Raw genomic sequence first — 24,203 nt, forward strand, 5'->3', positions numbered from 1 at the left:
AGGTAGATGGGCCAATTTCAAAGAAACTAGCCCAATTACCATTATTTTCTGTACAAGACTAATTAACCCATTTGACTATCAGCAATAAAAAAGGATTCTTGCACTTTCATTTTGTATTCTATTCAGTATTCACCTTGATAAAGAATGAAATTAAATTCAAATTAAGACTAAAAAACTGTCGGATAAAATTAGGGTATGATATGGGGCGACCATGCTAAATAGTAGCAGGGCTAGACAAACCTAAACTATTTGTAATGAATAAGAAAAGGAAATCTGAAGAACTACACATAATAGAAAGATATGTGCAAAAGGTTTCACTGTTCAAAGGGATGAAAACCAACATTTTCACATTGTGTGCAAAAGGAAGAATAAATCAGACAGTTTAGGGATGTGAAACTTTTCTTTTTTTAAAAAAAAAAAAAGTTTCAAACTTGAAATTAAGGTATCATTTATCAAAATAGCAAGGTTAATACTATAAGCTGCTAGAGATGAAAACCATCATTTTCACAGTCCTAGACATGAAAACCATCACTTTAACAGTAAATAAGCTCCTAGATAGGAATGGCAACGGAGCGGGAAAAAAAATTGTCTGCGGGTAAAAACATACAGTGTGAAGATAACTAATAAACTCCTCATTTGTTCACATTAGACGACACGATCATGTACACTTCTACCCAAGTAAGAGTGCTTTTTCTCCATTAGTGCAACAACCAATGCTCTCACTACCTTCTCATGATCCTTCAGCAATTCTATTACTTCCTCCTTACAAGCAACCTCCAAAAAAACTTCACTTGATCTTCAACAGTACTCATCATTTTCTCACTCGCATTTGGCTCAACAGATATATCATTCATTAGGGAAATAGGCCTCAAATGGTCATTCCAAACTCCCTAACAAACCTACAAGCCTCATCAATAGCAGAATTTAAGTCATCCAAAGCACCATATCCAACTTCTCCATAGAATATATTTTCTGCAACGTAACCACCTAGCGTGATACGAATGTCCCATAGAATGTACTTTTCAAACTTCAGCACTTCAATATTATCAACAAACCAAGTCCCCCCAGCTGACAAAGCTTCTGGATCTGGTACTATCGTCAATCGTTCGACACGTAGACTTGCTCCAAGAATTAGGCATGCAGTGATTGTATGGCCAGCTTCATGAGTGGCCACGACTTCAAGATAGTTGTTCAGGATCACTCGGTCATTGGCGGTAAGATGACGACCTATTTAACCTCAGAACAAACACTTCTAATCAAAACAAATCCTAGCATATAAAATAAGAATCCCCCTGGTTTTAAAAACATAAGAGTCAACATGGTACTGTTGTAATAGAGCCATAAAAGAGAGAGAGAATGAAAAATGATCATACCTGCATAAAAATTGGGGAAAACATGGTACTGTGGTGATGTGGGCCGACCATGCTGAACAGTAGTATGGCTAGACAAACCTAAATGAATAAGAAACGAAAACTGAAGAGCTATACATGATAGAAAGATATGTGCGAAAAGTTTCACTAAGTTCAAAGAGATGAAAACTAACATTTTTTTTTAGGAAAATGTTAGTGGTTAGTTGTTAGTAAATTAGAAAATCCCTTTAAATTTCCCTTTCAGGATTTGAACTCTGGACCTTTCCCTCCCCAATCTTTATGTCCCCTAGCTGTTACCACTTGAGCTAACCATCGGGGACAGATGAAAACTAACATTTTCACAAGGCTTAATTCCACTTTGGGCCCCTGATCTTTCAAAAATGAGCGATCGAGGCCCCCCGTGTTTAAACGTAGCGGTCAGGCACCCCAACGTGCGTTCCAAGCCCTTCTGTAAAGTGTCGTTTGTTTGACCAAACGGAGCCAGTGACGTCACTTAACAAAAGGGCTTGGAACGCACGTTTTTGAAACGTTGGGGTGCCTGACCGCTACGTTTAAAGATCAGGGGCCCAAAGTGGCTCCGTTTGGTCATCGCTCATTTTGGTCAGGTCACCGGGGGGAGGGGGGCGATCGCTCATTTTTTAAAGATCAGGGGCCCAAAGTGGAATTAAGAATGAAAAAAAAAACGCCACGTCACTGGCTCCGTTTGGTCAAACAAACGGTACTTAACAGAAGGGCTTGGAACGCACGTTTTTTAAACATTTGGGTGCCTGACCGCTACGTTTAAACACGGGGGGCCCCGATCGCTTATTTTTGAAAGATCAGGGGCTCAAAATGAAATTAAGCCTTTTCACAATGTGTGCAAAAGGGAGAATAAAGCAGACAGTTTAGGGGAGTGAAACTCGAAATCAGGGTATCATATATTAAAATAGCAGGGTTAATACTATAAGTTCCTAGGCATGAAAACCATCATTTTCGCAGTCCTAGGCATGAAAGCCATCATTTTCACAATAAATAAGCTCCTAGATATAGAGATGACAATGAGGTAGAAAAAAAATATGTGCCCCCAAGTAAAAAATCGTCATGAGCATAAAAATCCGTGGGTTTAAAAAATGAATATTTTTAATACTCGTCTTCAAATGGGACCGGGTGGATATCTGCATCTCGTCCCCGCAGGTACCCATTATAGCCACAGCCACCTTCATTTCTTGAATTTTTCAAGCCTTTTTTAAAATTCATTGGAGATCTAAGGGATGCATGACATTTGCATTATAGCTCACTCTAAAATTGTATTTCCTTTGTTTGATTTTTCTGTTTCCAGTTGGTTACCTAGTTCTTTGATTATAAGTGAATTAATTGGAAGACAATTGAATTATCCTCTACACGGCTACGTTATTCATTTCAGTTTGTCAATTTAACTAAGATCCCATATTTTGGAATATGCCGATTGGGGATTCGTAAAGATTGCACTAAAATTATTATTATCACATGTATCAACCTTTGCAGTATGATTCGAATCATGATAAAAAAAATGTTAATAAAACAACAATGAGTTGCAGCACCAGTGTTAATGTTTCTATTCCAATTTAAAAAAATAAATTTACAGTCATACAAAAAAATAAAAAACAGATACGGATATCCAAAGGTACCTGCGGGTATCCAAACCTCTCTTTAATATCCGTTAAACGGAATCCCATTTGGCACATGAAGGATACGAATATACTACTTACGGTTAGTGTTGCGGGTGCGGGTATCCGCCTTGTTGTCATCCCTAAATTAAGTTATGATAAAATTGTAAACCCATGTTTTTGGTTGCCGACGAGGTCAAGACCAAGAATGATTGGACCTCTTTAAACGGGCCGAAAGCAAAGCCCATTGATGCATTAATACGACAACTAACAAAAATATCCAGTGGATGGTTTCGGTTTCCAATTATTGTTTCGTTAATTTGTCCATAATCTAATTGCAAATTTGGGATTGAAAGCGGGTTAAAATCGTATTTTTTATTGCCACTGCTTTGGGTCGGAGTATCCTCAAATACCTACAAGCTAGTTTTTGAGGTAAAGTTGGATATAATTCGAATTTTAAGCTAAGATAGTATAATAGAGTCCCACACGGAAAGGTGATTGAGGATGTCGAGAAGTTTTACATTAACTACATATATAGTTAATTAAGTCCTTACAAATAGCAGAACAATTATCATCTCTAAATTAATTGTTGAAGTAGAGTTAAGTCTAAACTGGTTTTTAAGATGAAGAGCTATACCTATGTGTATGTAACACATGAGATGAAAATATGAACAAATATAACAGCCGTGTCAAATAAATTTTACGAGTTTTTTAAAATTATTATTGATTAGGGAAAAAATTAGAGAAAGAATCAAAGAATGTTACATATATACTACCTCCGTTCCTATTTAACTGTCAAGGAAGAGAAGAAACACACATATTAAGAAGTGCAATTAATTTCATTAATTTTTATGAAAGTATTCTTTGTTTTCATATTTCACCATTTAAAATGTATTCTTATATTTCCTCATTTATTGTTTCTGTAAGGGTATTTCTTGGAAAAACATCATTTAATGCTTTCTTGAAATTGTAAGTGTACAGATATATAGGAACAAATTTCTTTTTCTACAAAATGGACAGTTAATAAGGAATAGAGGTAATATTATACAAGATTTAATTTTCAAGTCATGCATGCAGATAGTAAAAATCTCACTAAATGGGCCTGTTTGGTTTGAGGAAACATTTTCTGTTTTCATTTCCCATTTCCATTTTTTGAAAATGATTTTCATTTCCAATTTTTCAACATTTAGAAAACGTGTTTGGTTTAATTTGGTATTTTCCATTTTTTGAAAATGAAAATAATGAAAATGTGTTTGATTGAACTGTTTTCAATTTATGAAATAATTTTGAGTAAAATACACTCACCAAGGTTTGACATAATTAATAATATATTTTATATCTAATTCTTTTATTTTCAAATATAAAAAATGGTATATGTTTGTTATATAACTATTATAACAAAAATATTTATTATTCAAGCGTTGAATCCGGCTGTCACAACAAGTTGCAAGTAAGAGAAATATATTATAAATATTATAAGTATCATTGGTCTTAAAAATAAAAATTATACAATTCTACCTAAAATCTATTGAAATTTTCCCACATTTGATCTGCAATAGTTTCCCGAACATGAGCCATTTCAGCGGCTTGATTAGCATCAACATTGACTCCTTGTTGGTCTACCTGTAAACCTTGTGCATCCATAATTAAGTCTTCTTGAGCATATTGGTCAAAAAGATTATCTCTAGCGTATTGCATTCTAATAAAATTGTGTACTGTGCAACAAGCAATAGGGATTAGTCTTTGTCTTCGAACGGGATAATTTGGCATTAACTTCAAAATTGGAAACCTTGCTTTCAATACTCCAAAGCATCTTTCGATAATATTTCTCAATGAAGAATGTCGATAGTTGAATAATTCTTGTTTTCGTTGTGGTCTTACCCCATCACGAAAATCTCGCATGTGATACCTTTGCCTCCGAAATGGGGCAAGATAGCCAGACACATTTGGAAATCCAGAGTCAACAAGATAAAATTGATCTGTAAAAAATAGAACATCTATTGAATAACAAAAATATGTTGGTAAAATTCATTATTAAAACTAAAAATTACCTCCTTCTGGCTTTGGAAAATTGTTTTCAGGAGTCAAAGCATCTAAAAACACTCTTGCGTCATTTGTTGTTCCTTCCCAACCAGAATAAACAAATGTGAATAGCATGTCAAAATCACATACTGCCAGAACATTTTGTGTTATCAAGACCTTTCTTCCACGAAATGCAGTTTGTTTAGTAGCAGGAGCCCAAGCAGATACATGTGTGCCATCAATAGCACCAATGCAGTTCTACATTTAAAACATAAATAGTAGGTTAGTAGGAGTATTTAAAATATTATAAGTACGTGATAGAAATTTACCTTAAAATAAGGGAAATATTTTGGGTTGCCCATAATATATGGATGTGTAGTTGTCTGATTTCTTGGTCGAATAATGGTTGTGCCCAACTTGCAGACTGCCCTTAGAACAATTCTAAACCATTTGCTTATTGTATGCAATGAGTGTTGAAAGCGGTCGACAACGAGTCGATGACGCAAGTTATGACACACTATGATCAAGAACATTGCAACTGCTTCTTGCAGGCTCACCTTTTTTCCATCTCTCAAGTTTCCAACATCTCTCAAAGTTTCGCAAAAATTTAGAAACACGGTCTTCTTCATTCTAAAATTATCATAGCATGTAGTTTCATTACCAAGCAAAAATTCTAGAGTATACATCCTTCCAGTCAACTTGGAATTTCTGCATGGTGTTTTACTAATAAAACTCTGCTGGTATTCCATGACCAATGAAGCAATAATAATATCTCCAAAGTCATCCAAATAAGAGTCAGTGCTACTTTCACTTGAACAATCCATAGATTTATCTATAGACATTTTAACCTGCTCAATTAAATAATAATATTAATTATTATCAATAATATGAAAACATTCATATACTAAAAAATAATGTCAACCCATTAAACGCATATCATAGCAATTCAATACTAACAAGGAAACAAAACAAGAAAATCCGATCTTCAATCTCATAAACAAAATAACATAAAATTAGAATCAATTAAATGATACTACTCAAGAGATGCTAGCCAATCCATTTTCCTAATTGAAGACATTGCTATAAACATTTTTCTCAAATCCTTATTTGTAAACTTCTCCACGGCAATGCTGAAAACTTTTGGGGAAATACCATCCATGGAATCTAATAATTTAATGCATCCATTGCGTTAGACCATTTGGTCACTGCTGATTCTAACACATCCAGCCTTGAATTTTTTGCTTCCTTACGACGACCTTCACTAGAAGTCCCAGTGACTTTTCTCCTTTTACTAACTTCTTGCAGATCCTCTCCATCAACATCAATAACTTTAGAATCAATATGAACACCTGTTGAGAGAAAGTCTTCCTCTATTTCTCTCTCTTCATCGGAGTTTGGTGGCTCTTGAGTAGAAGCTTGACTTAACTTTCCAGTTGCTGTACTAGAATTAAATATCTCACCAAGGATATAATAGTCATGCTCAAATCCATGTTTCTTAAACTGCTTGTAGAATTTTCCTTTCTGAAAAAAAAAGAACAATGATTATATTTCCCAACATGTGTACTCTTGTCCAAATACATAAGAAAAGCAGTAGTAGTTGAGATTATAATTACATGCTCACTTGTTAAAAGAAATAACTACTAAAACAAGTCCATATACATATATTAACTATATACTACTAAATCCAATGATAAGTTTTTACTAAAATTGTACATATACTTGCAGTATATACCACAACTACAAGTCCATATCATTTTTATTTTATAATTAACAAAATTTCATTCGGTTCAAGATAATTGTGTAGCCTACTAGCCTATGCATATATATATATATATATATATATATATATATATATATATATTACAATACAAGAGCAAATTCTTTTTCCTTTTTTAAGAAATTCATCTCTAATTTGTCTTCACAATAAAGCCATTGATAATTGAAGAAGATAATTTAACAATGATAATGATATTCTATAAGTTAAACTTACCTTGTACATCTCTTCCCATACTTCTTCAGGAGAATTCACTTTGTTAGCCTCAGGATCCCATGTAACTCCTGTGCGAGATATCAAAGTTGAAAATTCACGATGTTGAAGGCGTAGCCGATTAAACTTTCCCTTCAGCCTTTCTACACCATCAGGTAGGGGTGCTCCACTTGTCTTTTGCAACTCAATGTTTATTTCTTCCCATATTGTTTTCTTAAATGTAGACCCTTGCAGCTGCCCTTTTTTCACTCGATCATAAATAATATCAATGAATATCTTTGTGTTTTGGGTTGTCCATTCCATGCTCTCCCCCTTCTCAGTTTTTCCTCCCATCTTATGCAAATAATCTCATATTAAGCAAGTAAACTAATAAAGGGCACAAGAGACTCTTACAAGGCAAGTAAAAAAAACAGACCCTGCAGAGCACAATTAAAAGAAGCACAAGAGACAATATATATGGATGCCATAACATTCAGATTATTGGTACAGCAACTGGAAAAAGTTAATAACCAAATGCAGCCACTAGCTTCAATCCCCAACAAAACAAAAGAAAAGGTAATACATCACACCCCTACTAGTCCCAAAACCAAAAGCCCCACCAAATTTACCATGGTGGAGGCATTCCCAAAAACTGAAAAAGAACCAGCACCTATTATTGGAAAGCCAACTACAAGCAACCAAGATGCAAGCATTCCTACATCAAAGTTGTTCCTACTACAAGTAAACCTTTTTTTTTTTTGGTAAGCCAAAGTTTAATTAATGGAAATACTATGAGTATTTTAAGCCATGTACAAAGCAAAAACAAGAAAGAAGGAAGAATATTAAAGCTACTTCTATCTAGTACTGGTACTGTACAAAGGAAACATAACACCATACCAAAAACAATTCAAATCCCCTACTAATTTAAAAATAGCAGCCACGGGCCCTTACAGAAACAGGAAAAATATGCAACCAGCCAAGTCTCCACATAAAGCCACTAGGTTCTATGGCAAACCCAAGGTTTCAATTGCCTCAGCATCACGTGTTTTTGCATAGCACATATGACATGTATTACTATGAAAAAATATATGTCCAGTTGGTTAATCTGTGGATTCTGTGTTGTATGTTAATTGTTGAAGACACCCTAATATCAGCAGTCAAAGTGGAGCAATTTGCCTGGACATCTTAAAAGACCAGTGGAGCCCAGCATAAAACGCAAACCAGCCAAGGAATAGAGTTGAGAATCAACCAAAAAACATGGGTTTTACAGATTTTGAAGGCAGTATAGAGGGTTTAAACATGGATTGAAACACCAAACCGAAAAAACTAGCTCCAAAATCAACCAAAACCCATCAAGTGAAGCACCCAAAATAGAGTAACCAAGAAATAAGGTTCATATCAGATGGCACCCAAAAAAGACATAAAATAGGGTTCACAGTGCAACATGGTGAGAACCCAGTTTCACGTTTCAAAAATTCAAAAAAGAGAAGACAAAAGAGAAGGAGAAGAACCTTGGTTGTGGGATGAAGGAGGTAGCAGAGAAGAACTTGCAGAGGTTAGGGCCGGCACACACTTTCTTCCTTCAGAACGAAAAGAAAAGAAAGAAACCAATTTCATTATAATTACAACCCTGCCACCGCGTGTTTTCATCATTTCGTTTCCGTTTTCATTGAAAATGTGAAAACGACTTTTTTTTATTTTCAAAAGTTGACCCATTTTCGGAAATATTTTCTCTGAAAATATTTTCAAATTTTTAATCAAACACGTTTTCACAACTATTTTCTGTTTTCTTTGAAAATGAAAACAGAAAATGGTCAAACCAAACAGGTTAAGATGGCTAATCCTCAGTGTGTGAACCAAATATTATTATTGATATGTGAATGTTCATAACCGCAATATGACAGATATGGTTAGAGAAACTATGTTGTATATTAAATTTGTTCCAATAAATAATGTGTTGATGTGATTCCTGATCTCTATATATCAAATTAAACAGGAATATGTTAAACGGCAAATTACACAAACTGACAGTTGTCATTATCAAAGAGAGAGGAGCACCATAGAATTTTTTTTCAGAGGATAATTATATGTTCACCTTCGATATTTAAGACAAAATTCAAAAACTATTTTAAAAAATAATAATATGAGAGTCGTTCTAGAAGTCCTGGCACATGGCTAGACAACTATGTACGTGTAGGACACTGCTTATAGAAATTAAATATCAAGTTTCATTGTATTGTAGGGTCCTACTTTCCACAGCTCACATCAAGCTATGACAATTGACAAGTACTGTGTACTGACAATGAATTAAAAGATTAAAAACAAAGTAAAATCAGAGTAGTGACAAGAGCTTCTAGAAGGAAACCACTCTAGCTCCACTTGTCGGTTTTGGAATCTTATCTGAAATCACAAATTTTGTACTATTATAAAAAAATCATTTTCATGTATTGTTCTTCCTGAAAAAAAATGTAAAGAATATCTCATGGTAGGATGTGGGGGTATGAATGAGATGGAGAGCATAGCTAAGCAGCACAAGTCTACAAAGAGGAGGTACATACATATGACAATTTTACTCATTTTTCATGCATTTTTGTCTCATATCATGCATTCCTATATTTCAAGGTTGTTTTAGGAGTTTTATAAAATTTATTAGGTATTTTCATGTGTTTTTTATGTTTTGGTATAGCATATTTCACTTAGTGATTTTGTTGCTTTGTGCGTGGGCATGTTCTCCGCACACAGACATTTTCTTGATGATCCAATCAATCAGATCGAAGATTTATGTGTCTTGAATAACATATCAAAATTTCACCCTGTCTGACGAAATCCCAGAGCTCTTTTACTACGAGAGCCCGGTTATGTCAAGTCCGGTGAATGCAAACGCATCGGATTGGGTGTGATCGCACTCGAAGGTCCATAAATCTCTTAATTGCTTTTTGTTGCAAGTGGTGCAAAGGCACCGAATCTGGGTGCGATCTTACTAGTGTCTGTGAAGTTTTACGATATTTAAACATTTTTAGTGATTTTTTAAGTCTCTTGAACTTTTCAAAACCTAATTGAACACTTTATGGAAGCACTCTAGAGCTGTAAGAGACTTGCTTGGTGGAGAGGAATATTGGGCTCTTGGAATCCGGTTATAGGGCACCATGGAGAAGCTATGTATCTCCTTCGGAAGGTCATGGTTCCAATTCACCTTGGGTTCTATCTTCCCTCTCTTCCTCTTTTATGTATTTTGACTCAATTTTGATATTTGAGAGATGATGTGACTTGATTCTATACTTGTACAATACATCTTTATGCAAACATACTTATGGATTTTCATTGTTTGGAGTTGCTCTCTATGTCTATTGCTTCATTTGGTCAATTTGTGTTTTAGGGTTCCACAATCGTTCTTCCTCTTCAGACAGCATGTCTACACTTTTTGCTCTTTTTTCACTGTTTTTCTGTTGTATTTATCTTTTATTTCCTCTTTTCACTTGCATATTGCAAATACTCTATAAAACACATGAATTATGTATAGATAATGCAATAAAAAGGTGCAAGCCCACATGAAAAACATAGAAATAATCGTGCATCTTAAACGCGTAGTACTTGGGTCCAAAGAGGAAGTGAGAAGGTAGTAGAAGTGATGTCGAATAGTGATTTTCCCGAGATGTATTCCTCAATCGTCCTTGAATATGACGCTTGATTTCGCTCCAAGTGCACAGATGAATTTATATGTACACCTAGCCCATGATCGAGATGAGGCTCACGGTCCCTTTCAATTGTTTCAAATCCTTTGTCCTCTTCAATTCTCAACTTCATCCAAATGGGTGGGGATTTGTTAGTTAAGGGTTTGCAAATTTTATTCGACTATTTCACCACACCGGTCCCTGAACTCCTCTTATTCTACCCCCAAATCCGTTCAACTTACTAGTGGCTTAGTTAGTCTCGGAAGCCATCCTAGTGGAAACAATTTAGAACCCTATATTCAGTGTTGTAAAAAATGGTTTAAAGATGAGTTCCTTTTTGTAAAATCACTCCAAGCATAACCCGTTTATGTAAAAAATTGGAGATGGTACTAATAATTAAGACTCTAAGTTTGTATCTGAGGAATACACTTCATCTGGGAGTCTCTCCTTTTCGATGAACTAGTGTATTCTAAGGCCCTATGTAACTATGTTTCTCTTGTAAGCAGCTAATCAATCGGACAATTCCTGAAATTATCCAATATCTTGGCAGTTAAAGAGGAGAATAAAAGAAGCTCATGGACCGATGTGGTGAAATAGTCGAATAAAATTTGCAAACCCTTAACAAATTAAACAGTGGCGGAGCAAGCAATTTAATCTCACCGGGGCCAAGAATGAAAATAGAACAATAGAGAAGAAGAAACAGTTGTGGATCTTCAACAATACAAAAGCTAATTTTTTTTTTATAAGAGATTTGCAAAATCTTGGGTGTGGCCATGGCACAGGCAGGCCACCCCTGCCTCCGCCCCTGAAATTAAATACTCCCACCCATTTTGATGAAGTTGAGAAAGAGGATAAAGAATTTCACCTCGCCAGTCCCTAAACTCCTCTTATTCTGGGTTGGGATTCTCTCCAGTGAAATCCTCTCAAGTTTTCTCCAGTAGATATTTGTGGCGGTTTTGGACCGCCATAAAATGTTTACAGCTGCCACAAAGTTTGTCAATTTTTTTCAGTAGCATTTTGTGGCAGCTGGAAAAATTTTGTGGCGGTTCAAAACCGCCACAAACATCCACTGGAGAAAAATTGAGAGAATTTTACTGGAGAGGATCCGGACCCTTCTACCCTGAACTGCTACAATATGTACCATACAGATCTATCGTTTTTTTTTACAAGTTGAAGCTGTTTTGAGATTTTTTCAACAGATATGAAAACGGAATCTTTGTGGGACGATCAGTTATATATTATATATATAAAGAAAGGTAAAAGAAAAGAGGTGTCAGGTCATGCTACAGCACTTGAATTGAGGTCCAATCTGACATTTATTATAGTAATTTGATTCTCCCTTCTTGCAATTATTGATGGTTAAGGTTTTTTTAGTCATATATTATTGATGGTTAAGGTTTATATGTAGTTATGTACTACTACAAATTAAGAAAAGTAGATTAAAACATTCTTATATAGTGGTGTAGTTAAGAAAGACAGATATAATTGTAGTCAGTTGAGACAATTTTAAAAAATTATCCATACAATTATTAAGCACTACAGATATAATTGGAAAAAAGTAATGGCATTTTAAAATTTGTTAACATCAATAATTATGAAATAAAAATATAATTTTAAAAGGTGGTAGTAGCAGTAGACTAGTAGTAGTACAATTGTCTGGCTAGTAATGCATGTGTATGTTTTCAAGTTGAATAGAAATTTTGACTCAACCTTACCACATGTGCTGCCAAGTGCGTTTGTCTGTGATATCCATGTCCACATCAAACTCATGCATATGCATTACGCACCTTCCCTTCCAGAAGCTTTCTTCCGCGCCACACAATTCGGTTTAACTCATAACTTCCATTTTTATTATATGGTTTTGACCTTTTTGTTTGGATAGAAAATTAATCGGTTCACAAATTTTTAAAAAATATTACTAATCATGATTCATTTAAATTAAGAAACTCACATTTTATATGCTTTTTTTATTGCTTTTAAATATTATTGCTTAAATACAGTCAATCATAAATTTTATATACTCATCTCGAAACTTCTCATGATTATAAATTTAAACTTTAATAAATTATATCAAATTAATAACATAAAACCAACCACCTATCTAATATGACTCTTTAAGTATTTAGCCGGAAAAATAATAATATTTAGCCTAAGGTTCGGTCTCTAAATAATGTGTATATAAAAACAGGGACGGATGCACTCGAGCTTTGGGGGAAATTGTCCCCACCAACCTTTTGATGTTTTCTTAATACAATGTGTTATTTGTATTATTTACCTCACAAAAAATCTATTTTCTCAATAATAAATGTGTTATTTGCCCCATTACTTACTTATATGTGTATGTATTTTTCCTCCACTATAATAGAAAGATTTGTTGGGAGTGATATACTCACTTAATGTAATATTAAAGTCTCAAGCAGATTAGTGATCTCACTGTAGAGTTATGTGGTAAAATATAGCATAAAAATTGATGTACTTTGTTAGAATATAATATAAAATTATTAATTTGGCTCTTACCCAACAACTTAAGTTTTTGAGATAATTTATTGTTTGACGGGGTATCATAGCCTCTATGACTTACCATGCTAGAGTTCGACCTTACTCTCCACTTTCTATTAAAAAAAATTGAATTTAAGCACATTTTTTATAGGCAATTGTTGTTGGTGATTTTAGAATCATCAATGTATTTTAGTAGTAATGTGATCTACTATAGGCTGATGCAATTACGTGTTAGGCTCGGAATCGAGTCAGGTTAGTGCGGAGTGCACGCTCGGTGAGCCAACGCATAATTGACTGCGAATATGAACCGGGGTCCAAGGGGCGGAGCCCCTGGCTGGGGTCCCGCTGATTTTTCTGAACGTTTGTGACCCTAGTTTGAAATTGTTTGAAAAGTTGTGACTTATTTTCGAATTGTTGTGATCATTCGTGAAAACACAACCTCTATATAAGGTTACTTGCAGCCTAAGGAATTCTACACAGAAAAACCAGAAACAGAATATCTCTACTTTCTTTATCTGTTCTCTTGTGCCAAGAAACAGATTGATTGTCAAGTATTATCCCAACAAAGATTTCGTGAACCCAGGAAATTATAGGGTCGAAATAATTTGTTCGGAAAGTGGACGCTCACGATTCTTGACTTTATCCAGGATTATCACAACCAGATATCTAACAAATGTTAGTTGTTAATTGTTTGTAAATTAATTTCTTCACCAGGGTTTGAACCCTGACCCTTCGGTCCTTCACCCTTCAATACTCTTCATTTCTCTTAGCTCAATACTCTTTATTTCCCTTAGCTCACCAAGTGAGCTACCCATCTCACATGATAGGTGAACTTGTGCATTTATCGACGCTTTAAGCCAAAAAAAATTATGTGAGATCCAGGGTGTGTTAGAATATAATATAAAATTATTTATTTGACGCTAGTCAATAGCTTAAGTTTTAGGGGGTGGGAGGGGTGGCTCACATGGTTGAGCTAAGGGTAGAAATAAGTGTTGGAAATGGAGGTTCAATGTTCGAATCCTGAGGAGGAGCATTTGTAATTACTAACAACTAACCACTAACATTTGCCTATAAAAAAAAATAGCTTAAGTTTTTTAGATAATCGATTGTTTGAAATCCTTCACATATATAGTTATTTTATAATTTTTTCACATTTTAAACTCCATCTTTGACATAGTTTATTTTAAAAAGTTTGTCGAACATTGAGAAATAGATAAGTCATGATTTCTAAAACTGTTGTTAATTATATATTAAATTCATGATGTCAAATGTTACAAGAAAGACATAGAGCTCGTTTGGTACACCGTATTAGGCATGATAGTATAAGCTTATACAATACATTATGAGCTTATCCATTGTTTGGTGATCACATTGTATTGTATAAGCTTATACATCAACCTCCTCTTATACATCAAAATGATGGATTATTTAATCCACCCTATAGATGATGGATAAGACATGATAAGAGTGCAATGTATAAACTACTTCAATATATTTAATCAACCGCCACCATAATCACCCTCCACCACCACCGCCTCCACCACCACCACCGTCACTGCAGCCACCACCGTCGCCACCACCACAACCACCCTCCACCACCACCACCACCACCACAACCACCCTCCACCACCACCACCTCCACCACCACACCATCGTCGCCACCACCACCACCACAACCACCCTCCACCACCACCGCCTCCACCACTACCACCCCACCACCACCACCGTCACTGCCTGCACCACCACCGCCCCACAACTGTCGTTGCCACCACAACCGTCGTTGCCACCACAACCACCCTCCTCCACCACCACCACCTCCCCCACCACCACCGTCGTCGCAGCCACCACCACCACCACAACCACCCTCCACCACCACCACTACCGCCGCCACCGTCGCCGCCACCACCACGTTCGCCGCCACCACCGTTGTCGCCACTACCGCCGCCTCCGCCACGACGCTCTATTCATCGTTATCGCCACCACCACCACCACCACCACCGCCACCACCACACTCCACCATCACCGCCGCCACTACGACAACCACTACCACCACCACTGTCGCCGCTGCCACCACCATGCTCCACCACAGCCACCATCGCTGTACCTTCATACCACCACCGCCGCCGCCCCCACACTCCACCACCACCGCCACCAACACCACCATCCACCACCACTGTTACTGTCACTACCGCCGGCGCCACCAACATCCACCACCACTGCCACCATCATCACCTTCCAATACCACGGCTACCACACCGCCAGTGTTGCCACCAAATTATACAGTGTATGACCAAACGCTGTATAGTATTAAAATTTTATCAGGCTTATCCTATCAGGCCTAATACAATCAGGCATTATACTATCAGGTCTTATACAATACAGCGTACCAAACGGGCCCATAACAAATTGAGGAAAACTCAAAATAAAGAAATATATTCTGGATTACTTTATACATCAACATAAAACTATAAATAATTATTCAATATAAATTCACATTTGTTAACTTTAGGTTGTAATATATTTGATTTGATAAGTCAAAATGGATTTTCTATTACAGTATCAAACCAAAAGGCAGGTAAGCACCGTATACCAATAATGAATAAACAGAAGAAAAGTATATGAGAGGGGAACCACTACTTAATAATACTACCAAATTCGAACTCAAATTGTTCAATTCATTAAGCTTCTAGACGTTCCTCAAATTGCCAAAAAATAGTATAATTAAGGGTAACATAACTTTAACTATAAAAACCCAAGCCTAAAATAACTGAAAAAATAAAAAATAAAAAGTCTGAAAAGTATATGTTGAGGAGTATTAGATTTTTTTAATTTCCTAAAAATAATACAGACAAATATTAAAGATAAAAATAATAATTTATGGCATGTATTACGAGATTACCTTATGACCCGAATATCTCAGCACAAGAACACTTTTTAGCTCGAACATTACTTTTATGTTATAGCTAGAGTTAGGGGATTATTGTTTTGGAATCATCCTTTGACCCTCGAATGTCTTGGCACAAGTACACTCAACGACTTGGTAAACGAAGTTGAAACATGAGTACCCGAATCAAATGCCGAGGTACGACATGGAAAATCGAGGAATGGAGGGAGGGACATAAGCATTAGTCGAATGGTGGACCAATGTAGCCGATGCACGACACAACAAGGACCACCATACGAGAAACGACATTAGCTCAATAAGACAAGGGTGATTACCATACAACGATGCGAAGTATGTAACTTATCAAGAACACCCTCAAAGCAAATTCATTCCTATACCCCACCAAGACCTATTAACATATTAAATTACTTTTTCTAAGGCTCTTCAATGAATTATTTTTCATACACACTGCGCAATGAAAGAATCTTAACTTTTAACTATCTATCACTACTGCCGGATCTTGTAGGTATATTAAAAATTCTTTCACTAATAATGATAAATATTAAAATATTTTTATGAAAAAATATCTTGACACATAGTGCTACAAAAAATATTAAAAAACTGAAGCAAAACTGGCGTGGACCCTATTATACTCCCATCCAAAACCGAAGCCTTCTAGAAGCGCTCTCAAAACGCACAGTTCCATTTGTTCCACCCTCTTTTTCTTCAACGGGCCCCACCCGTCATGCATCCATCCCTCGTGGCACGTTAAATGACCCTTATACCCCTCCTTCTCTCCTCACTTTCTCTCTCTACCATTGACCTCTATATAAACCCCTCTCACACCTTTCTCCCCTCACCGTGAAAAACGCACTTCACATTCTCACCGGAAAATCTCATCACCACCCTCCACCACCACTCTCCGATTCAACTTCCCGATGACGACGGCAACGCTCACTCTCGGCGCCTTCTCCGCCACTCCGTCACACCGCTTATTCAACTCCCGTCGGGCTTCGATCCGTTCCGTCGCAGCGGAGGCTGTCCAGTCGCGGCGGCCGGCGGCGAGCTTCTACGAGGTCCTCCGCGTGGATCAAGGCGCGTCGCCGACGGAGATCAAGTCGGCTTACCGGAGCCTCGCGAAGGTCTACCACCCCGACGCGGCGGTGCGCCGCTCGCCGGAGGTCGACGGCGGGGACTTCATTCAGATCCGCAACGCGTATGAGACGCTCTCCGATCCGTCGGCCAGGGCGACGTATGACATGTCGCTGTCGGCGGCGAACGGCGGGAGACGGCGGCGGTTTTCATCTCCGCTGACGATGAACCGACGTGCCGGGTCGTACCCGACCCGAAGATGGGAAACGGATCAATGCTGGTAGAGACTAGAGAAAGCGTTTAAGTTTGCTTCGCCTATTAACAAAGGGAATTGTAGATTGGTTATCAAGAAAGTGAAAGTAAAAAGAGAGTGAAGAGAAGGGTAGGAAATTACTAACATTAGCCCATGTAGAACAGATGAGTAAAAGATAAGAAAAATATTATGTCTTCTTTTTGTGACAATTTAAATGATTTTCTTTTGTTGGCTAATTTTACATTTCCTTTATGTTGATATTGGACATAAGCCAACAAAAATGGAATAAAGAAATTTGTAGTTATGGAACATAATTTGGAATGTCTCATTTGCAAGTAATGCACTTTAAGGTTATAGGTACATGACTTGCTTAATCAGCGTGGTCTATGTTGAAGTCAACGAATCAGCGGATTTTTTAATTCACCTTAAATTTAATGTTGTAAATTCTGTTTTTCTAATATACGTTAAACTCAATGTGATAAATTCAAACTTCTTTGTTAATACCTTGAGATATGAGAAATTATGTTTATATCCGTTCTAACGTGAAACCAAACATGTACTTACTGGTTCAGGTCAATTATATGACTATAGAAAAAGTGAATAATATTTTTGTGGTAAGGGAAAAGTTTAAAAATAACAAGAGTTAGAAAGAGGCTTCAATCCTCTCACACGTGAGCAGAGGAAAACAGAACATAAAAATTAGGTCACTTGCAAAATATGTGAATCATGTGTGGTAGACAGTTTATTTATCTCTCTTAATTAACTGTCATGGAAAACTCATGATAAGGAACCCCCAACAATTTCAATTTAGGAGTTGACTCAATTGATCTCCTTTTGTTTACCTTCTTTTCGGATAAATGCTTCTTAACCCGTAACCATTTCACACCAATTCTGATTCTACCAACGTGCTAAGAAATTATGCATTTTATTTTTACCTACCTCACCCCAGGTTACTTGTTAACTGATTTTTTATTGGTTCCGTGAGGTTTTCTTGAAAAAGTTTACAGGCCTAATATTTGTGCTCATGTTCTCGTCGTGATACTAATCACTTATCTCACACATTATCAAGTATAGAGAAGAAGGCACATAAGCTCAGCACCATGCTGTCCATGCACTCTCAACTCTAAAGTAGTTCGCCCGCAACATACAAGCTGAGAAGAGTGAAGTGTGATAGTAGATTAATTGGTTAGCTTAGCACGTGATTAGTTAGTTAGTTGTTTAGTCTAAGTAGTTAGTTGCTTAGTCCAAGTAGTTAGTTAGTTAACATCTAATTAGTTAGTCACTGCACTAGCTATATAAAATAAGTCTATCCATTGTGCAAAACTCGGAGATTGAATACAGTTTTCAATCATTTTCACTCTTAATTTCTTCATATTCGTTCATGTATAGTAGCTAAGATGCCATCAAAGCCCTAACTAGGGCTCTGCTATTAGGAATCGATCGATCATGATAAGAAAGGGTCAAGCTCTGCCACATAATCCATTTGTCTCCCTACTACATCCACCCTGGGGATAATCCTTCATCAGTGGTGGTGAATCAACCACTGAATGGTAGAAACTACCATGCTTGGGCCAAAGCGATGATACGGGCGATGGTATCTAAGAATAAGTTCAAGTTCTTAAATGGAACTTCACTCATTCCATATCCTTTTGTACCAGCTCACAAAGCAAAATGCATGGCAGAATGAAATTGAATCTTCAACCCGTTTTTTTCACCTATCTTCCTTCTACGGAACGAATAAAAAATAAATGACAGCATTAGACTTAATTAAAAAGAAAATTGTGTGATGGTCTGGAATTAAATCTCCAACCCATTTTTTTTACCTATCTTTCTTCTACAAAACAAATAAACAATGGTACATTTAATACCATAAGCCATAAAATATATAATGACAACTTCAGATCATAGTTATCGATCGCGGCAAATCGCGGCGCTATCGCGCCGTCGCGTCGCGTCGCGGCCGCTCGCCGCGATTCTGAAGCCATCGTGTCGCGGAACGCCGTCGCGGCTGTCGCGCCGCAAATCGCGGCAAGATCGCGGCCTTATCGCGTGAGATCGCGGCGCCACAAGAAGAAGATAAGGTACAGTTGTGGAAAAACCTAAATTGCCCTTGAAATTTTATAATTAGGTTAAACTTTGAGGGCAATTTTGGGATTTCGCACATAAATAAATGAAACGCGCGTTTCATCTCTCCCTATTCATCTTCTTCTTCAGCTTCTTCTTCAGCGACAGAACCCATGGCCACTGCGATCTTCTTCAGCCACCTTCCACCTTCGATCAGCACCCATGGCCACCGCCGACCTCCGACAAGCATCGTCCAACTTCCGACGAACGCTGTGAGGTGACTTTCAGCCAATCTCTGGCGACCACTGCCCTTGGGCCTCTGTTCTGCTCTGTTTTTTTTTATTTTACTTTCCTTTCTTTTCCTCTTAATTTTCTATTCTCAATCAATTCATTTTGTTACCAGTTCTCTCGCATGGCATCCTCTTCCTCCTCTCTTCTCTATCATCTCATCTGTTTGTTCTAGATTTTAAGTTATATTTATCATTTTTTTAGTTATTATATGTATATACTATTATACTATTAATTATATAAAATTATATATGAAAAATCAAAATAGCGGCCATCCCGCTATGCGCTATCCCGCTATCCCACTTTTGGGGTCGGCCGCTACGCGCCGCTATCCGGGATTGACTACTATGCTTCAGATCTATCATGTTACTTGGAAGGAAAAAAAAGATTTATCATGTCACTCTAGCTATATCAAGTGTGTGCTGCTTAGCTTAGCACCTATCAGAAAAAGCTATTTGCCAAAGAGCAAATTTTCAGAAAAGAAAGACAAGATTATAGTGAGATGCTTTTACTTCTTTTTGCTTTGCATGATGCGTGAAGTATATTGTAATGAAATGCCTATACAGCCATGCAAATGACCCTCAATCTCTTTTTTTTTTTGATAAAATGGGGGGCAAAGCCCAAAAGAACACAGAAACTACAGAATCATACGGGGAAAGGCAACCCCTATAACATCATCCTTTAAAAAGGGAAATAACGAGCGAGGGACATGGTCCTTGTCAAATTCTTCTCCCTGGGAATTGTGGCCAAGTCTGGCCAAGTGATCAGCACACCGGTTTGCTTCCCGGTAGATAAAGTGGAAGGAGATAGACCTGTTGAGAGAGGTCAAATATTGGATATCTCTCACAAGGTCAGCACACGGGTGGGCATGGGGGCAGCTCGTAGTGATAAGGCTATAGGCTGTTTTGGAATCTAATTCCACCATGACTTGATCAAGAGAAAGGGGGAGAGCTAAGCGAAGGCTCTTAAGGACTCCCCAGAGCTCCGCGCGGACTGTGGAGCAGAGGCCAAGGGGGGAATAAAAACCTGCTAAGGGTCTTCCATTAGAGTCTCTGATAAGACCACCGCAAGCAGCTCTGAAATTAGCCTGAACAACCGACCCATCAGAGTTAATTTTCCAGATTCCAGGTTTGGGAGGCTTCCAACTGAGCAAGTGTTCAGTTCTGGGGGGACGAAGAGGCTTGTCAGGGCGGGAAAGTTCTTTAACCACATGAGAGGCAAGGCTAACTGTCATGACTGTGAGAGTCAGGAGCTGCAGTATGCTTATTAAAAACAAGATCACAGCGATCTTTCCAAATCTGCCAGAGAGTAATACCAAAGAGAATTGGCCAACTCATTCCTCTATTATGGACATAATCCTTCATTGTGATTAACCAGTCTGTGGAGCCTTGACTGAAAAAACAGCTCCATTTCTCTTCCTCCACAAAGGCTTCCCACACTTCCTTCACCACTTCACAATCTCTAATTGCATGGATAATGGATTCATCTTCTATTCCACATCTAGGACAGATCCCATCATCAGTCATACCTCTCTTAACTCTTTCTAGATTAGTTAAGATTTTACCATGAGCTATTTTCCAAAGTAAGGTTTGGGCTCTAGGGGGGCCTCTGAAGTTCCAAACAACTTCAAAAACCTTATCTGAATTGTGCACCTGAGATGGAAAGAGAATGGAAGATGCTGAACTTAGAGAGAATTTCCCATCTGGAGTGAGACCCCAGTAGGGCTTGTCATCTCCTCTATTAGGATGGGGGGGATTTATAGCACAGATTCTACTGCAGATATTATCAGGCAACAACTGGGTAAGCAAGTTCCAATTCCAGGTATTATTAGACACAAACCCCGCAACAGGGATATTATCAGCCCACTCTTCAAGATTGTCATCAGGCAGAAACTCGATGAGAGGCTCGACATTAGGGATCCAAGAGTCCTTCCAGAAGGAGGCAGTTATCCCATTGCCAAGTGTCCACATGACAGCTCCCTCAATTACAAACCACGACTTGCAAATACCTTTCCAAGTTGGAGAGTCCATGTTTTTAGGAACAGGAGGCTTTCTGAGGCAAGGATTAAAATTGTATTTAGCTCTGAATACTTTAGCCCAAAGAGAATTCATATCAGTCAAGATTCCCCAAGCTAACTTTGCCATGTAAGCTTGGTTCAACATATGCAGATTACGAAATCCAAGTCCCCCTTGGTCTTTAGGAGAGCACACGGTTTCCCAATTGATTAAGTGACATCTCCTCTTATCTACGGTGGATCCCCAAATAAAGTTTCTACAAAGTTTTTCAATCTCCTTGCAAACACCAATAGGAATTGGCGTTGTTTGCATCACATAAGTAGGCAAACTAAGAAGACAGCTTTGGGCAAGGGAAACTCTGCCAGCAAAGGAGAGAGTGTTGATTTTCCACCCCGAGAGTTTCTTTCTCACTTTATCAATAAGAAAGCTGAAGTTGTCTTTGACCATTCTAGTATGGAGGAGAGGTACCCCAAGGTACATGCCCAGATTTGTAGTCCTCTGAATACCCAAGGTTGCAGTAATTTGATCCGCCTCATTATCTGCCACATTTTTAGAGAAATAAACTCTGGATTTAGGTGGGCTGACCTTTTGTCCAGATGCTCCACAGAATTTATTGAGGATATCTTCAATAACTAAGGCTTGGTCTTGGGAAGCTTCCGCAAAGAGGACCACATCATCTGCAAATAAGAGATGAGATAGAGGTGGTCCTGCCCTTCCAATTCTGAGGGGTTTCCATCTTTCTGTTGAACAAGCATCCTGAATTGCAAGAGCAAGCCTTTCAATGCATAAGACAAAGAGGTAAGGGGAGATCGGATCTCCTTGTCTAATGCCTCTAGTTGGTTTGAAGGAGTTAGTATACTTTCCTCTCCAAGCAATAGCAATTGAAGATGAAGAAATGCAACACTCAATCAGTTTTATAAACCTGTCATCAAAGCCAAAAAAATTAAGAGTATCGATGATAAAAGGCCACCTCAAGCGATCATAAGCCTTTTCCAAGTCCAGTTTAATGGCCATGTACCCCTTCTTACCTCTCATAGTCCTCATGGAATGAATCACTTCTTGAAATATAAGGATATTATCTGTTGCACTTCGACCTTTAACAAAGCTTGACTGATTAGGGGACACTAAATCAGGAAGAGAAATAGTCATCCTACTGGCCAAGATTTTAGTAATCACTTTGTAGATGGTATTACAAAGAGAAATAGGACGGAATTGGGTTACTCTCTCCGGAGAGTCCACCTTGGGAATGAGGGCTATAACTGTTTGATTCACTTCAGCAACTGATTCAGGTCGCAAGAAAACAGTAAGAATAAATGTTTCTATGCTCTCTTTGAGAATATCCCAGTTGTGCTTAAAGAATATTGCATGAAACCCATCGGGGCCTGGAGATTTAAGGTTTCCAATTCCAAATAAAGCACTTCTGATTTCTTCAAGAGATAAGCTCCTCATCATGTCTTGACTATCCTCCTCATTCAGGATAGGATGAGTAGAAGAGGTCTGAAAGTTCACATCTGGGTCCTGATTATCAGCATATAAGTTTTGGAAATACTGAACAAACATGTCTTGAAGCTCCTTCCCTTCAAAGATCCATTGATTGTCATTGTTTAAGAGAGCCTCAACCTGATTTTTATGCTGTCTACAAAGAGCACTCTGGTGATAGAACTTAGTATTTCTATCGCCAAGTCTCAGCCACTTTGATTTAGCATGTTGAGCCCAAAAAATTTCTTCACTGTCCAGAATAGCTGTATAATCTTCCCAGAGGGTTTTCCTAGTTTGGATGAGGAAAGGGTTAAAGCCCTCTGATAATTTCTTTTGAATCCCATCAATTCTAGCAAGGATCCTTCGTTTGGTTCTAAAAATATCCCCAAAGACTGTTTTATTCCACTGATTGAGGTGATCTGTATTTCTGCCTATATTACTCGTCCAAGTATCAGAGGTCCTCCAATTAAGCTTGATCTGGTCCTTGAACTCAGGGTGGTCTAGCCAAGCTGCTAGAAATTTGAACGGTTTTGGGCCAGAATGAGAATTAATGTTCAGCCGCAGCCATAAACCGCAGTGATCTGACATTGGCAGAGTGATATTGGTGACTGAAGCAGAACTGAAAAGGCTTCTCCATTGCGGGTTGGCCACAACTCTGTCAAGTCTCTCAAGCAATTCCCCTCTCTGCCAAGTGAAGGGAGGCCCATTGGCCCCCAAATCTAACAACTCACAGTAGTCGAGGCAATCTAAGAATCTGTTACAAGCAACTCTGTTAATAGGACCACCTCCCTGTTTCTCTGTTTCACAAGTAACAGAGTTGAAATCCCCTGCTGCGCACCAAGGGCCCTGTAGTTGGTCTTTGAAAGTTTTTAAATCCTCCCAGAGTGCTAGGCGAAGATGCTCCTGCGGGTGAGCATAAATGATAGATAGAAACCAGCCCCCTAGATTATTAGGGCCCACATGAAGATGAATGCA

General features: G+C 37.8%; 3 protein-coding genes across 3 annotated transcripts; 1 reads left to right on the plus strand and 2 right to left on the minus strand.

Annotated features, from left to right (window-relative positions):
• Positions 1–4,457: 4,457 nt before the first annotated feature.
• On the minus strand, positions 4,458–5,458 carry LOC130723928 (uncharacterized). The gene is made up of 3 exons (XM_057575078.1): positions 5,347–5,458; positions 5,047–5,275; positions 4,458–4,974 (listed from the first exon to the last, which is right to left on the minus strand). Exons 1-3 carry the CDS (start codon positions 5,377–5,379, stop codon positions 4,514–4,516), a joined length of 723 nt encoding a protein of 240 aa, XP_057431061.1. The 5' UTR covers positions 5,380–5,458; the 3' UTR covers positions 4,458–4,513.
• Positions 5,459–5,983: 525 nt separating this feature from the next.
• On the minus strand, positions 5,984–8,815 carry LOC130723952 (uncharacterized protein At2g29880-like). The gene is made up of 3 exons (XM_057575100.1): positions 8,495–8,815; positions 7,008–7,337; positions 5,984–6,538 (listed from the first exon to the last, which is right to left on the minus strand). Exons 2-3 carry the CDS (start codon positions 7,335–7,337, stop codon positions 6,182–6,184), a joined length of 687 nt encoding a protein of 228 aa, XP_057431083.1. The 5' UTR covers positions 8,495–8,815; the 3' UTR covers positions 5,984–6,181.
• An 8,160-nt stretch (positions 8,816–16,975) lies between these two features.
• LOC130725296 (chaperone protein dnaJ 11, chloroplastic) lies at positions 16,976–17,413 on the plus strand. The gene has a single exon (XM_057576538.1). It carries the CDS (start codon positions 16,976–16,978, stop codon positions 17,411–17,413), a length of 438 nt encoding a protein of 145 aa, XP_057432521.1.
• Positions 17,414–24,203: the final 6,790 nt, after the last annotated feature.

This window comes from Lotus japonicus, chromosome 6 (genome assembly GCF_012489685.1).
Source record: "Lotus japonicus ecotype B-129 chromosome 6, LjGifu_v1.2".
Classification (NCBI taxonomy): Eukaryota; Viridiplantae; Streptophyta; class Magnoliopsida; order Fabales; family Fabaceae; genus Lotus; species Lotus japonicus.

Coding starts and splice junctions, on each gene's coding strand:
- LOC130723928 (XM_057575078.1), bottom strand. CDS start 5,379: ATGGGCAACCCAAAATATTTCCCTTATTTTAAG. Junction 5,276..5,346: donor AATATTTCCCTTATTTTAAG/GTAAATTTCTAT, acceptor TTTTAAATGTAG/AACTGCATTGGTGCTATTGA. Junction 4,975..5,046: donor TTTTCCAAAGCCAGAAGGAG/GTAATTTTTAGT, acceptor TATTTTTTACAG/ATCAATTTTATCTTGTTGAC.
- LOC130723952 (XM_057575100.1), bottom strand. CDS start 7,337: ATGGGAGGAAAAACTGAGAAGGGGGAGAGCATGGAATGGACAACCCAA. Junction 6,539..7,007: donor TATGGGAAGAGATGTACAAG/GTAAGTTTAACT, acceptor TTTTTTTTTCAG/AAAGGAAAATTCTACAAGCA.
- LOC130725296 (XM_057576538.1), top strand. CDS start 16,976: ATGACGACGGCAACGCTCACTCTCGGCGCCTTCTCCGCCACTCCGTCA.